Genomic DNA, 15,454 nt, shown 5'->3' on the forward strand with positions numbered 1-15,454 from the left:
TTAACTGACCAGTCTGATCCGATGTGTGATGGTATGGCCAGTCCAGTTAGACCACACCTTGAAAGGTTGAGTCTTCCTTCCTCAGAAACTATCAACTGAGAATGGTTCAATAGCCTTCTCAACAGAGCAACTTCCATATTTCCCACACATTTTCCAACATTTCCATTTGGTATATCCATATTACTTTAAAAAAAATTTGAAGTCTAAAACTTGAATGTAGGAAAATCAGTATTAACAGTAGCTTCAAATTATTGATGTGTTAATGTAAGTAGAGGATTTTACCCTATAAATATAAATAACTTAATTTCAACTCCCAAAAATTGTCCTCTGACCTCTGTATACTCACCATAGTATTCATGGACCTACACAGACAGGCAGACAGATGGACAGACAGATAGACAGCCTCTCTGTCTCTCTGTCTCTCTCTGTCTTTGTCTATCTCTCTGTCTCTGTCTCTGTCTCTGTCTCAGTCTCTGTCTCTCTCTCTCTTACACGTGCGCGCGCGCACACGCGCGCACACACACACACACACACACACACACACACACACACACACACACAAACACACGGCCCAATGTGAGTTATTCAGAAAAAGTGGAAATTACGGGTATGAGAAATCACTTATAATTTGCCATCAATCTTTATTGCTCTGCCTCAAGGGAAGGAGAATCTTTCAATATTCATAATTTCCAAGCACTTTATTTTTATTTCCTCATAACTTTCCAATTATAATATTTTTCTACAAAATTAAAAAAAGTAATGTGTTAGAAGAGAGAGAAAAGAAGAGAAAGAGGGTGAGGAGATCTAGTTGGAATACTGTGGTCAAAGCCTTCACTGAGAGTGTTTTATTGTGCACTGAATAACATTGTTTTAAAATTGGTTTCAGGAAGTGAAAGGTGTCAAGAAGACATAATCAAGACAAGATCAAGAGATGATTGTGTTCGAGCCAAATGAATGAGCAAAGAAAAAGTATGGTAAAAAGTAAAAGAAACTTTAAAGAAATAAGGAGAAAGTGAGACTCCTAAAAGGGAAGTGATAGCTCTCAAAGATACAAATTAAATAAATGGATACTATGAAGTCAGAAAGAATTAGAGAGAAAAGAGGAGTACATCACAGTCCAAGTCAACCCCATAAATGCTTACAATTATTTCTTGAAAAATAAAACCATAATCAAAGATAAAATAAAAATTTAATTTTTGACTCAAAAACTACTTCTGAAATAAAATTTGAGTAAATAGTGAAAAAGCAACCGAGAAAGCACGTTCTTAGGGTTAGTAATCCAGAGCAAGGAGTAATGGAGCGCCACCCAAGGGACCACTGAGGTGATCTATTAGTAAAGGAGCCTTTGCTCAGCACACAAATAACAAAATCTTAACAATTTATAACGGTGGAATAAAGAATAGTGTGAGGAATACTGTCCTAGACAAACTGTACTTCAAGTGCAAGGCAAGAGATAAAGGTTTTGAGCATGGTAGAATTTGAAAATATTGCTTCCAAGGGGCCTTTTCATTAGTCTAATATGGGTAAATTTTAGCCAATCAACAGATGATAAAATAACAAAGAGAAACACCAACTGTTAAAGTTCCATTCTAGCTTACATACTTACATACATGCATATAAACATACACCACATGCACACACGCACACGTGTATGGACACACCTGAGCTTATATATACATAACCACACACACACACAGGCACACACACACACATATGCACAAACATACACTTGTACACACACATTCACACACATACACAGAGAAACATATATGTACATATCTATACACACTAACACATGTATACACAGATAGATGCATATATACAAAAACAAACACATTCATGTTATACAAAAACCCATATAAACATATAGTCATACATACACATATACACATACATACATACATACATACACACGCATAGGTAAACATACATTTATGCACACATTCACATGCATTTACTAACAGAAACATATGAATACACTTATACACTCAAACATATATACCCAGACACATTTATATACACAAAAATAAATGAATACATACAAACACATCCATATAGTCAAACATATACATATATATACATACATACATACATACATACATACATACATACATACATAAGCAAGCATACATGCATGGGAGTCTTCAGATGTTTACAGCTCTGGACACCGTGACTTTATCCTTATAACATAACCTTACTTCCTGGAACTTACTAACTGGTTTGCAATCCTCTTTTATGGTTTTAAATAGCTAAGTTTTACAGAAAGTTGCTGTAAAATAACAGATAACTAAAACAGGCCTGGAAGATACTGAATTTGAGGGCAGGGAAGTGGCTTCGTTGATAATGTGCCCGAGTCTCAATTGAAGTTTGGACTCCCAGCACAGACATAAAACTTGTACACAGGAGGATAGATTAGTTATCCCCATCCCTGGAGGTGTGGGCAGAACCAGGCAGACCACTGGTTAACAAGCTAAATTGATAAATTTTTGGCTTAATGAGACATAGTGTCTGAAAAAAATAAGGTTAAGCATGATAGAGAAAAACACTATGTTGATATCTAGCCTGCACATATATGTGCATATGACCTACACAAACACGTGCTCACTCTACAGGTATAAACACAAAAATATATTGAATTTGTAAAGACCAGAGTAGTAGAAAATGGAAATTTTTATTTTCCTTTGTTCTGTTTAAGATTCTGTGGTACCGGTTCAGCAGTGGCAGATAATCATCATGTTGAGGATAAGCAAAAGGGATGGAGGTGTGTTCCCTGCATTTACAGAATTCCCACATGTGCTGGACCCACGTCTGGAAGAGCTAAAGACAACAGGTTGTGGTTGCACTGCTGGTCTGATGATAAATGTCACTAAATGCACAGCAGGAACGGATGACAGTCATGGTGTGTGTGGACAAGGGGTGAACGATGAGTTTACAGGCAGGCGTTGGACAATTGGGAGAAACAGCCAGTCTGGGCCTTTTCTGAGAGACCCGAGAAACTCCACAGATCCCTAACTATAAAGAGTAGGAATCTATGTGAGCTGGACAAATCATTATATGCTAAAGAACAGACATTTATCTCATTAAAGAACTAAAGTGAACAATGAGGGCTTCTCTAGAGAATGCAGATGTATGTTCCAAGACAAAGATCCAACCTGGGCATCTGATATGGCCAATATGAAATACTAACTGTACCCTTCCCCTGTGAGAGGTAAAACCATAGCCACAGAGCTGAGAGTAGAAGGCTACATGTTAGTTGAGAAACCAAGGTTGGAACTGAGCCTGGCACACCCTGTGACAACAGAAACCTGCAGAGGGAGCCCCTTATGACATTGTTGGAAGAACCTGACTTTTGCACAGGAATGCCACCATCTGATGAACAAGAACTTGTGTTCTGTTATTTCTACCAGGACTCGATGCTCAAAATCAAATTCGCCATTTAAAGTCAATGAAAACAACAGCATTTCATTCCATAACAGTAAACACCATGCAATGTTAGGACTGTCAGAAGCTTTATGACTCTAACTCAAGCCTTCAGACTTTGGACTGTGGGCTGGTATCAACACAAGTGTAGATGGCAGATGTTTGGGCTTCACCAGTTATTCCAGATGTTATCTTTTAGAAACGAACTGGCACACAGAACAGCAGAGCTTTCTTGTGCCATGATAGCGGCATCCAAGTTGCCTGAGGAATATATGTATGCACCAACCATTTTTAGAACCAATGGTAAGCATTGACTGGAACGAAGTTAAAAATGAAGAAGAGTAATGCAATTTTTTTTTGGACAAAACAGAACATTGTTAAGTGAAGTTAGCATCTATGTTCTTACCTTATCTTGACACCAGCTGTTTATAGGCTCAAAGGAAACTTTAAATTTTTAAACTGCCAAACTTAAGAAAGATGGTTATTTTCTGTACATAGGTATTTCGCCTGCATGTGTAACTCTACCATGAGTGTTCCTGGTGCCCAGGGAGACCAGGAGAGGGTGTTTGATCCCCTGAAATTGGAATTATTGCCATGTGGGTGTTGGGGATTGAACTTGAGTCCTTTAGAAAAGCAAGTAGCCACTGTTCTTAAGCCCTGGGCTATGTCTCCAGCCATTAAATTGGAAACTATAAGCAAATTAACATTTGAAACCAGTCAAAAAAGGTTTGGCATCCCTACCTTGGTCTAAGATCTGTCTGATGACAGACAGGTAGTCATCGGGCTCCTGCTCTGTTGAGATCTCCCAGCTCTTTCTCGGGATATTTAGTAAGCGATAGAAAGGATCTGAACTCTCCATCCCACAAAGCAGAGTCACAACACTTCCCATAGAGTGAAGTATCTTCTCCAGAAACTGACACTTCTTTGGCGTCAGGTCTTTAAGTAGATTATTAGATAATATCAGAAGTTTACATCTGTAAGCATTTAAGTGTAGCGATTCCAAATGTGAAAAAGAAAAACTGTGCAGCGGGTATAACAGGATTTCTTCTCTTTCTACAACATGTATAAATATTTCTCTCAAGTATAGAGCCCATTCCTTGGCATCTTCTTCATGGAGCAGTAGGATATCTTTTGCATTTCCTAGAAAAGGAGGGAGTGAAAAGAGGTTTCAATTTTCTCATAGTTGAAAAGCTAACAGCAGGTTATTACACTCAAAACTTGCAAAACAGAATTTGGGAAACACGGTAATTTGCCTATAACAGATACCAATATTGTAGAACAGTACTATCCGTATTGTAATCATGCAGATTATAAAACTAGTAAGCTATAACACAGTCCACACCTTGCAAGAGCCTTCTCTGTACTCATTGCACAAATGTGACTTCGCACAAGCCAACAAAATAAAATGAATTTACATGAAGGAACTCAACAGTGAAAACCAAACAGGATGTAGGTTAATGACGTCGTAGGTTAACAAGTTGTGGACTGCCTAGACTGGTTAATGACGTCGTAGGTTAACAAGTTGTGGACTAGCTAGACTGCTTAGTGGGTAAAATGCCTGCTGTCAACCCGAGCATCCTAGTTCAATCTCTATCCCCAACATCCTGCAAGGAGAGAACTGAGTCCCGTATGTTGTTCTCTGACTTCCATACATTTGCTGTTGCCTATGCACCTCTACACCTCTCCATATACAATAAAAATTTATTAAAATTTAAAGTAATGAAAGGTTATTACTGAAATACACAGGAAGTTCTTATAGAAAAAATACAGAACTAAAGTCTGTCTCCCACTCAGAACCAAGATTGATGGGAAATAAGAGCCAAGAAAATCTTAGGATCCTCAAATCCTACCTGATACTGCATCACAGAGCATCTGTGTCAAGATCCTGTAAGGCAGGCTTGAAGCTGAGTGTCAGAAATAAGTCAAGTGCACAAATTCAACCTCTCCATCAGAATAGAGGGGAGGACTTTTTAGAAGACACTTCAAGGACCATCCAAGACCAAACTGCAGAAGTTCACAAACTACCCTTGTCCTTCCCTTCTCCTTCAGTTTATATGAGCAAGCATGGGAAATCAGCCTTTTACCAGCACCAAATACAACAAAGGAGAAAACAAATAGGGATATTTTCCTGCCCATATGAAAACAGAAAGTCTAACATCCATTTACACAAATATGAGCAGAGTAAACATTAGAAGTACCAATTGTTCTTTTTTTTTTATCTGATGGGACCATACTAATGATTATAAAAATAACAGTGATCATGACAATAAAAATACAACTCCGCATATAAGGACTAGCGAAAATAATTAAGGGAGAAACTGACAGGCCTTCAGAGTATAAAATCTACTGGAGGTTGAGCAGAACAAGTGTTAAAGACAATTTAACCTTTTTTTCTTTAAAAAAAAAAAGTCTACATCTTCCAGGTAGAGTTTTAAAAGTAATAACTAGATTAGAAATTGGGAATATTTTTTGAGGAACTGATTATGTTCTGATTGATTTTCCTTATACAACATATGCAAAACAAATAAAACCCACATTTGCAGACATTTGGGGTTTTTAATTAATGAGTAATATTTTTCAAAGTTATCTTGACAATAGAATACGATTAACAACTCTTTCTTTCTTTTTATTATTTATTTATTTTTACACTAAGATTTTATTCCCCTCCTCAGACTGTTCCACATCCCATACCTCCTCCTCACTCCCAACCAAACCTCCAAACTCCCTGGGGCCTTCAGCCTCTTGAGGGTCGGGTGCATCTCCTCTGACTGAATCCAGACCTGGGAGTCCTCAGTTCGTTATGTGTTGGGAGCCTCATCTCAGCTGCTGTATGCTGCTGCCTGGTTGGTGCTCCAGTGTCTGAGAAATCTTGGGGTCCTCCTACAGGGTTGCCCTCCTCCTCAGCTTCCTTCAGCTTTTCTCTAATTCAACCAGAGGGGTCAGCAGCTTCTGTTCACTGGTTGGGTGCACATATCTGCCTCTGACTTTTTCAGCTGCTTGTTGGGTCTTTTGAGGGCAGTCATGATAGGTCCCTCTTTGTGAACACCCCATTGCCTCAGTAATGGTGTCATGTCTTTGGGCCTCCCCTTAAGCTGGATCCCACTTTGGACCTGTTGTTGGACCTCTTTGTCCTCAGCCTCTTCTCCATTTCCATCCCTGCATTTCTTTCAGACAGGAGGATTATGGATTAGAGTTTTGACTGTGGGATAATAACCCCCATCCCTCACTTGATACCCTTTCTTTCTGGTAGAGGTGGGGTCAACATGTTCCCTCTCATCACTGTAGGGCATTTCATCTAGGGTCCCCCCACTTTGAGTCCTGAGAGTCTTTCACTTTCCCGGTCTCTGGTACATTCTGTAGGTCCTCCCAACCTCCTTCCTCCCATGGTCACCTATTTCTATTCTTTGTCCTGGTCCTCAAGGCTTCAGTCCTCCCCCCACCCCCCGCCTAATACCAGATCATGTTCCCGTCTCTACTAACTCTCCCTTCCATGTCGTTCCCTCTCCCCTTGCGGTTGCTCTCTTCTTCTTTTCAAGTGGGACTGAGGCCTCCTTATTTGGGCCCTTCAGTTTGTTGACCTTTTTGAGTTCTGTGGACTGTTTGTTGGGTATTCTGTACTTTTTTTTTGCTAATATCCCCTTTTAGTGAGAATATATCATGCATGTTATTTTGTGTCTGAGTTACATCACTCAGTATGACATTTTATCGTTCCATCCATTTGCCTGCAAAACTCAGGATGTCCTCATTCTTAAGAGATGAGTAGTACTCCATTGTGTAAATGAACCACATTTCTCTGTGTCCATTCTTCTGTTGTGGGACCCCTGGGTTGTTTCCAGCTTCTGGCTATCACAAATAAGGTGAACATAGTGGAACATGTATTCCTGTGGTATTGTATGGCATTTTTTGGGTATATTCCCAAGAGTGGTATTTCTAGGTCTTTAGGTAGTTCTATTTCCAATTTTCTGAGAAACTCCCAAATCGATTTCCAGTGTGGTTGTACTAGTTCACAATCCCACCAGCAATGGAGGATGAGTGTTCCTCTTTTTCTACATCTTCACAAACATGTGTTTTCACCTGAGGTTTTGATCTTAGCCATTCTTACTGGTAAAAGGTGGAATCTCAGGGTTGTTTTGATTTGCATTTCTCTGATCACTAAGGACTTTGAACATTTCTTTATGTGCTTCTCAGCCATTTAAGGTTCCTCTGTTGTGAATTTTTGGGTTTAGTTCTATACCCATTTTTTGATTGGGTTGTTTGGTTTTCTTGGGGGGTTAGCTTCTTGAGTTCTTCATATATTTTGGATATTAGCCCTCTATTGTATGTGGGATTAGTGAAGATTTTTTTCCCAATCTGTAGTTTACTGATTTGATTTGTCTTACTGACTATGTCCTTTGCCTTACAGAAGCTTTCTAGTTTCATGAGGTCCCATTTATCAATTCTTGATCTTACAGCATGAGCCATTGGAGTTCTGTTTAGGAAATTTCCCCCTGTGCCAATGAATTCAGGGGTCTTTCCCACTTTCTCTTCTATTAGATTCAAGGTGTCTGGTTTTATGTTGAGGTCTTTGATCCACTTGGACTTGAGCTTTGTGTATGGTGACAAATATGGGACTATTTTCATTTTTCTACATACATACAGCCTGTTAGACCAGCACCATTTATTGAAGATGCTTTCTTTTTTTCATTGTATATTTTTGGCTTCTTTGTCAATGATCAAGTGTATGTAAGTATGTGATTTTATTTCTGGGTCTTCATTTCTATGCCATTGATCAACCTGTCTTTCTCTTTACCACTATTGCTCTGTAGTAGACTTTGAGTCAGGGATGGTGATTCCCCCAGCTGTTCTTTTATTATTAAGAATTGTTTTCATTATTCTGGGTTTCTTGCCTTTCCAGATGAATTTAAGAATTGCTCTTTCCATGTCTTTGAATAATTGTGTTGGGATTTTGATAGGAATTGCATTGAATCTGTAGATTGCCTTTGGTAGGATGGTCATTATGTTAATTCTGCCAATCCATGAGCATGAGAGATATCTCTATTTTCTGAGATCTTCTTTGATTTCTTTCTTCAGAGACTTGAAGTTCTTATCATAAAGATCTTTCTCTAGCTTTCCTTTATACAAATGATAATCAGGCTGAGAAAGAAATTAGGGAAACCACTCCCTTCACAATAGCCACAGATAATTAAAAATATATTGGGGTAACTCTACCCAAATAAGAGAAAATGGAAATATTTTCATTTTCAATCTGAAACAAAGCTGGGTGCTTCAAAGCAGATGTTTAAAAAGGATGAAATGAAAGCAATGTAGGAAAATATGATCGAGTGGCTTAAAATAAAAAGCAATAATAATGAATAACATGGATAGCATGAATAACACAAAATCTTGAGGTCAAATGAGAAAAGGCTTCACTGAATCCCTGTAGAGGGATTTCAGAATGGGGTCAGTTGATAAAGAGCCTGCTGTACTAGCATGAGGCCTGAGCTCCAAAACTCACGGAAATAAATAAATAAATACATAAATACATAAATAAATAAATAAATAAATAAATAAATAAATAAATAAATGAGGGAGAGAAGGAGGAAGGGAAGAAGGAAAAAAGAAGTTGGATGTAGCATTTTTAACTCGTACAATGCAGGACTGGAGACAAATAGCTCTCTGGAACTCATGGGCTAGCCAATCTAGCTAAGACTGTGAGCTTCAGGTTTAGTAAGAGACCCTGTAAGATGGAAAGCTATAGAGAAAAGCATCTTACATAAACCTCTGACCTCCTCACACATATGCATATATGTGTAAGCAAACAAACCTGTATGCGTATGTGAATGTATCTATAGGAACATGTGAACACATTACACTAATCTGTGCTTACACCACATGTGAATACAAATACAATATTCTGAAGGAGAAATGATCTAGTTGCTGAGGAAAAAGGGGTAATGGGAGGGGAAAAGAAGTGGGAAATGAGGGTGAATGGAATCAAAGTATCTACATACTTCATAAACCTTTTATAATGAAACCCCATTATTACCTAATACATGCTAATAACAGCTATAAAGATAGTTTTATTTATAATAGCCAGAAGCTGGAAAGAATCCAGATGCCCTTCAATGGAGAAATGGACACAGAAAATATGGTACATTTACACAATGGAGTACTACTCAGCAATCAAAAACAATGACTTCATGAAATTCATAGGCAAATAGAGTCAACTAGAAAATATCATCCTGAGTGAGGTAACCTGATCACAGAAAAACGCACATGGTATGCACTCACCAATACATGGATATTAGCCCAAAAGCTCGAATTACCCAAGATACAATCCAGGGACCACATGAAGCTCAAGAAGAAGGATGACCAAAGCATGGATGCTTCACTCCTCCTTAAAAGGGGGAACAAAAATATTCCTAGGAGGGGATATGGGGGCAAAGTATGGAGCAGAGACTGAAGGAATGGCCATTCAGAGCCTTTCCCACATGTGGCCCATATATACAGTCACAAAAACTAGATAAGATTGATGAAGCTAAGAAGTGCATGCTGACAGGAACCGGATATAGATGTCTCCTGACAGACACAGCTAGAGCATGTCATATACAGAGGCGAATGCTAGCAGCAAACCATTGAACTGAGAATGGGACCCCTGTTGGAGGAATTAAAGAAAGGATTGAAAGAGCTGAAGGGGCTTTCAACCCCACAAAAACAACAATGCCAACCAACCAGAGCTCCCAGAGACTAAACCACTACCCAAAGACTATACATGGACTGACCCATGGCTCCAGCTGCATATGTAGCAGAGGATGGCCTTGTTGGGCACCAAAGGAAGGAGAATCCCTTGATCCTACTAAGGTAAGGGAATGTTGGGGGTGGGAAAGGGGGTGGATGGGGAGGGGAACACCCTACAGAAGAAGGGGAGGGGGGAGGGAATAGGGGGCTTATGGACAGGAAACTGGGAAAGGGAATAACATTTGAAATATAAATTTAAAAATTCTAATAAAAATAAACTTATTTATGTGTGTATGGTATGTATATATGTATGTATGTATGTATGTACATATGTATGTGTATGTGTTGTATGTATGGGTATGTGGCATATAATAGGTAGGCCGCATACCCATCACATGGCAATGAGAAGACAACTTTCAGAAGTCAGTTCTCTTGTTCTACCAGAGATTTGGGATTTTTGGATCAAACTTAGGTTGTTGGTCCTATGTGGAAAAAATTTTTACCCATTGAGCCATATTACCAACCCAAGATTTTTAATCTTTTTTTTAACTCTTGGAATAATGAATATGAGGTACCAGCTTTGTGAATCAATGAGGATGCAACTGGAAAAAAAAATTTAAAGTACCCAAACCTTGATTACAGTGACCTTAGTTTAATGGTTATTATAAAACTTTCTGTACCAAGAAAGAAAAAAATTAAGTCAACCACAAGGGGAAACAGAACATTTCTTCAGAGCAATTTCAACAGATTACAGTGAACTATAGGTTAGTTCTCAAAAGGCAAATTCCCCTAGAGTTCTGATATTATAAAACGCTGTACTGTGCAGCAATGATGTGGCTGTGGCTACATTGATGTGGATAAATCAAAAGGTAACAGTGAGCGAAATGAACAAGCACACAGAGCAGAAGTATGGAATCCACTAGACACAGATAAGGATGTTTGAGACAAGGGTTAGTTGGTCAGGCTGAGGCAGCCTGCTACCGCTCAGGAATTACTGTCTATCTTGGTCTGGGTAGGGGTTACATAAATATATACATACAGAGAAATGTACTCATCTGTATACATTTGACTCCAGCTCTTTAAACTCTGGGTCAGGACCCATGAGGTAAGATTTAAGAAATGGCTTATGCGCTAAGATCAAGAATTGACAAGTGGGGCCTCATAAAACTGCAAACCTTCTGTAAGGCAAAGGGCACTGTGGTTAGGACAAAATGGCAACCAATGGATTGGGAAAAGATCTTTACCAATCTTACATTTGATACAAGGCTAATATCCAAAATATACAAAGAACTCAAGAAGTTTGATTCCAGAGAGCCAAATAACCCTATTAAAAATGGGGTACAGAGCTAAACAAAGCATTCTCGGCTGAGGATTATCAAATGGCCAAAAAGCACCTAAAGAAATGTTCAATATCCTTAGTCATCAGGGAAATGAGAATCAAAACAACCCTGAGATTTCACCTCACACCAGTGAGAATGGCTAAGATAAAAACTCAGGTGACAGCAGATGCTGGCAAGGATGTGGAGAAAGAGGAACACTCCTCCATTGTTGGTGGGATTGCAGACTGGTACAACCATTCTGAAAATCAGTCTGGAGGTTCCTCAGAAAATTGGACATTGCACTACCTAAGGACCCAGCTATACCTCTCTTGGTCATATACTCAAATGATGCTCCAACATACAACAAAAAACCATGCTCCACTATGTTCATAGCAGCTTTATTTATAATAGCCAAAAGTTGGAAAGAACCCAGATGCCCTTCAACAGAGGAATGGATTCAGAAAATGTGGTACATCTACACAATGGAGTACTACTCAGCTATCAAAAACAATGACTTCATGAAATTCATAGGCAAATGGAATGAACTAGAAAATATCATCCTGAGTGAGGTACCTAACCCAGTCACAGAAAAACATACATGGCATGCACTCACTGATAAGTGGACATTAGCACAAAAGCTCGAATTACCCAAGATGCAATCCAGGGACCACATGAAGCTCAAGAAGAAGGACGACCAAAGCATGGATGCTTCACTCGTCCTTAAAAGGGGGAACAAAAATATTCCTAGGAGAGGTTATGGAAGCAAAGTTTAGAGTAGAGACTGAAGGAACAACCATTTCAGACCCTGCCCCACATGATTTTATATATATATATATATATATATATATATATATATATATATATATATATATATATCCACCAAAACTAGATAAGATGAATGATGTTAAGAAGCACATGCTGACAGGAATTGGATAATTGGATATAGATCTCTCCTGAGAGACACAACCAGAACGTGTCAAATACAGAGGTCAATGTTAGCAGCAAACCACTGAACTGAGAACGGGACTCCCTTTGGGGGAATTAGAGAGAGGATTGAAAGAGCTGCAACCTCATAAGAACAACAATGCCAACCAACCAGAGCTTCCAGAGACTAAACCACTTTCCCAAAGACTATGCAGGGGCTGACCCTGTGCTCCAACTGCATGTGTAGCAGAGAATAGCCTAGTTAGTTACCAGTGGAAGGGGAAGCCCTTGGTCCTGATAAGGTTGCGGGAATGTCGGGGGGTGGTAATGGGGGGTGAATGGGGGGGAGCACCTTTATGGGGAGGGGATAGGGGGCTTATGGACAGGAAACTAGGAAAGGGAATAACATTTGAAATGTAAATAAAGAAATATATCCAATAAAAAAAGATTTCTGAACTCCTGGCAACCATAATTCAATTCCACATCAAATGCACACTGAAGCTTAGGTGTTTCTGGACGTTGTGTTCCTAAGCTTACACTGTGCAGCCTCACTACAGACTTGATTCTGAACATAAGACAGGCATATTTTGCACTGTGCACATTGTTGTACATGCAAAGCCAATGCATACTACTTGAAACACTACAGTTCAGATTCCAAACTAAAGCATGCTATGAACTGTCCACACAAAGTTCTCTGCTCCAACAGAAACAGGGTTTAATTATATGAATCAACCTTTTAATATTTAACACTGCTATTCCTCAGTGTGGGCATCAAATTAATGTGCCTTTGAATTGTACTGCAATAGGATGATTAATTTTTTTAAAAATTACAATTTGAAATGATCACTTCAATTTCATGAAATGTCACTTGGTAAATTTTAGCTTGTCACTAGAACAAGATTTCCGTTCTTTAAAAATTTCTATAAATATTATTTTGTCATTTTTTTCTGTGATGTTTTCAAGATTGGTCATTATAGAGCATTAACAAAGTTGATAAAACATGATGATGCTTTGTGTCTCAAGTATCAAATATTCAGCTGATATTGAATTCTTTAGCTGAAATTAAACACATGGATTAGCATGCAGATTAGATTGTCTTTAATAAATGATACAAAAGCATATCTATCTATATGTATATATTTAAAATAAATGTTCTTATGATTTATAATCAACAAATGTTTGACTTGTACACTGTTTTATAGACCTTATACTGTGTAGATGGGGAGATAGGAAGAAATTTTAGGCAAAAGTGATCACAAGCAGAAATTTTTAAGATGTCCTGTTTTAGAATGCATATAAGCTAAAGTGTAATGAACATGGAAATTAAAGAAGTGTAGCCAAAGGAAGCTTGGGGATGGAGCTACTGGGTAGTCTCTGAGACTGACCAAGCTTACAGCAGGTGGGTTTGGGGGACAGGATGCACATAAATTATGATGATTATACCACTGATACTTAAAAACAGAAGAGTGAATACAAACCATAGAAACATGGTGGATCTGAAAGGCAGATGCTTTATAAGATTTTGCACATATAATAAAAAGTTAAGTAAAAATAATTTCATAGACACAAAACAAAACATGTTATAAAAGAAAGTGGGATAATTATATGTCACTTGGGCGAATGCTGTTGATATATAATATCATAACAATGTGAAAATTGATTAGTCTTAATTGAAAGTTGATGTTAAGCTATCCTAGAGCATAAGTAAGATGCACTAAGTGATATAAATTCATGCATAGCATCCCAGTAGAGGGATGCCAGCAAATAATAGCTAACATCAAAATGCATAAATAACAATATTTATCACACACAACACATGCATAAGCCATACAGGCAATTCAATCTTTCCTATATCTATCAAAAATATTTCTAATTAAAAAGTGACTGATACAATGAATAGCCCAGTAAAAGCACCAGTGGAAGGGGGAGCCCTTGGTCCTGCCAAGACTGAACCCCCAGTGAATGGGATTGTTGGGGGAGGGCGGTAATGGGGGGAGGATGGGGAGGGGAACACCCACAGAGAAGGGGAAGGGGGGGTTAGGGGGATGTTGGTTCGGAAACCGGGAAAGGGAATAACAATCGAAATGTAAATAAGAAATACCCAAGTTAATAAAGATTAAAAAAAGTGATTGATAAATAAATAGCACAAGTATGGAATTGAACGAAGAAATATCTGAAGGGATTCTGGTTCTTCAGTTCCTAAGGGAAGGACCGGTGTTAGGAACACAAAGGAAAAGTTACTGCTGGGTATCAGGGTACACAGCCTGCCACTGTTCAACACGAGACACAAAGGAAACCAAAACCAGTGACAGACAAAAATGCTGCTCAAATGCAGCACATCCAAAGAGAGGACATGGCAATGCAGGAAGTAGATAAAGGACAGAGGTGAGTTGAATGCATGTCACTGTAGAACTCAGACCAATACTGAAGGCATTAGGACTACACCATTGGCCTACAGCTAGCAAGAAGCCAGAGTGGGATGCCAAGGTCTAAGTGCTATCCAAAATGCCACACTGAATAAGAAAATAAAAAGTAAATAAACCGAGGAACTTGAATGAAATAAAGTTAAAGCTTCATCGCTGAAGCTGAGAAGGTAAGCACTAAGCTCATCTTTAATAATATGTTATCTAAACTTAGTGATTAATATTTTACCCAAAAATTGATGCAATCTTTTTTACTCTTTTTCAATAATCTGAACCTCTTTTAGTCATGGTGAAAGCTGAGCCAGCATATTCGCTTAGGTTTAATTTGTCCTCTGTCAATAACGTCTTTATGCTAATTTTCAAAAGACTGAAGATTAGCAGTAAGTATCAATTCTTTCTTCCTCATAGAGGAAGTCCAGCAAGTCATTTGGTCTTTAATTTTCTCAGTCACTATTTATTGAGAGTTTTGGAGTCCTCAGTATGCCACTCAATATCATCCCCTACTGTCACCAGGTCTCCTTTGGGATGCCCTATGATCTCTGTGGAAATAATTCAGACAAGTCAGACCAAATATACTTTACTGTAGTTAAGACACTCAAAGGGTAAGAGTGGATGATGGCACAAAATGTTATTGTTCCACTCACCAGTTTA

At 38.5% G+C, this 15,454-nt stretch overlaps 1 protein-coding gene across 5 annotated transcripts in view; it reads right to left on the minus strand.

Moving 5' to 3' along the window:
* Bank1 (B-cell scaffold protein with ankyrin repeats 1) overlaps positions 1-15,454 on the minus strand; it is a 270,011-nt gene that overhangs the window by 226,160 nt on the left and 28,397 nt on the right. For 4 of the 5 annotated variants that reach the window (XM_017591004.3, XM_039102804.2, XM_039102806.2 and 1 more), the window contains exon 2: positions 4,162-4,560. In XM_017591004.3, coding sequence (XP_017446493.1) covers positions 4,162-4,560 — 399 coding nt within the window. Of the gene's footprint in view, positions 1-4,161; positions 4,561-5,270; positions 5,463-15,454 lie in introns of those variants that run through there. The other variant, XM_039102807.2, reaches the window with a different exon arrangement.

The sequence above is a fragment of the Rattus norvegicus genome, chromosome 2 (assembly GCF_036323735.1).
Source record: "Rattus norvegicus strain BN/NHsdMcwi chromosome 2, GRCr8, whole genome shotgun sequence".
NCBI classification, from domain to species: Eukaryota; Metazoa; Chordata; class Mammalia; order Rodentia; family Muridae; genus Rattus; species Rattus norvegicus.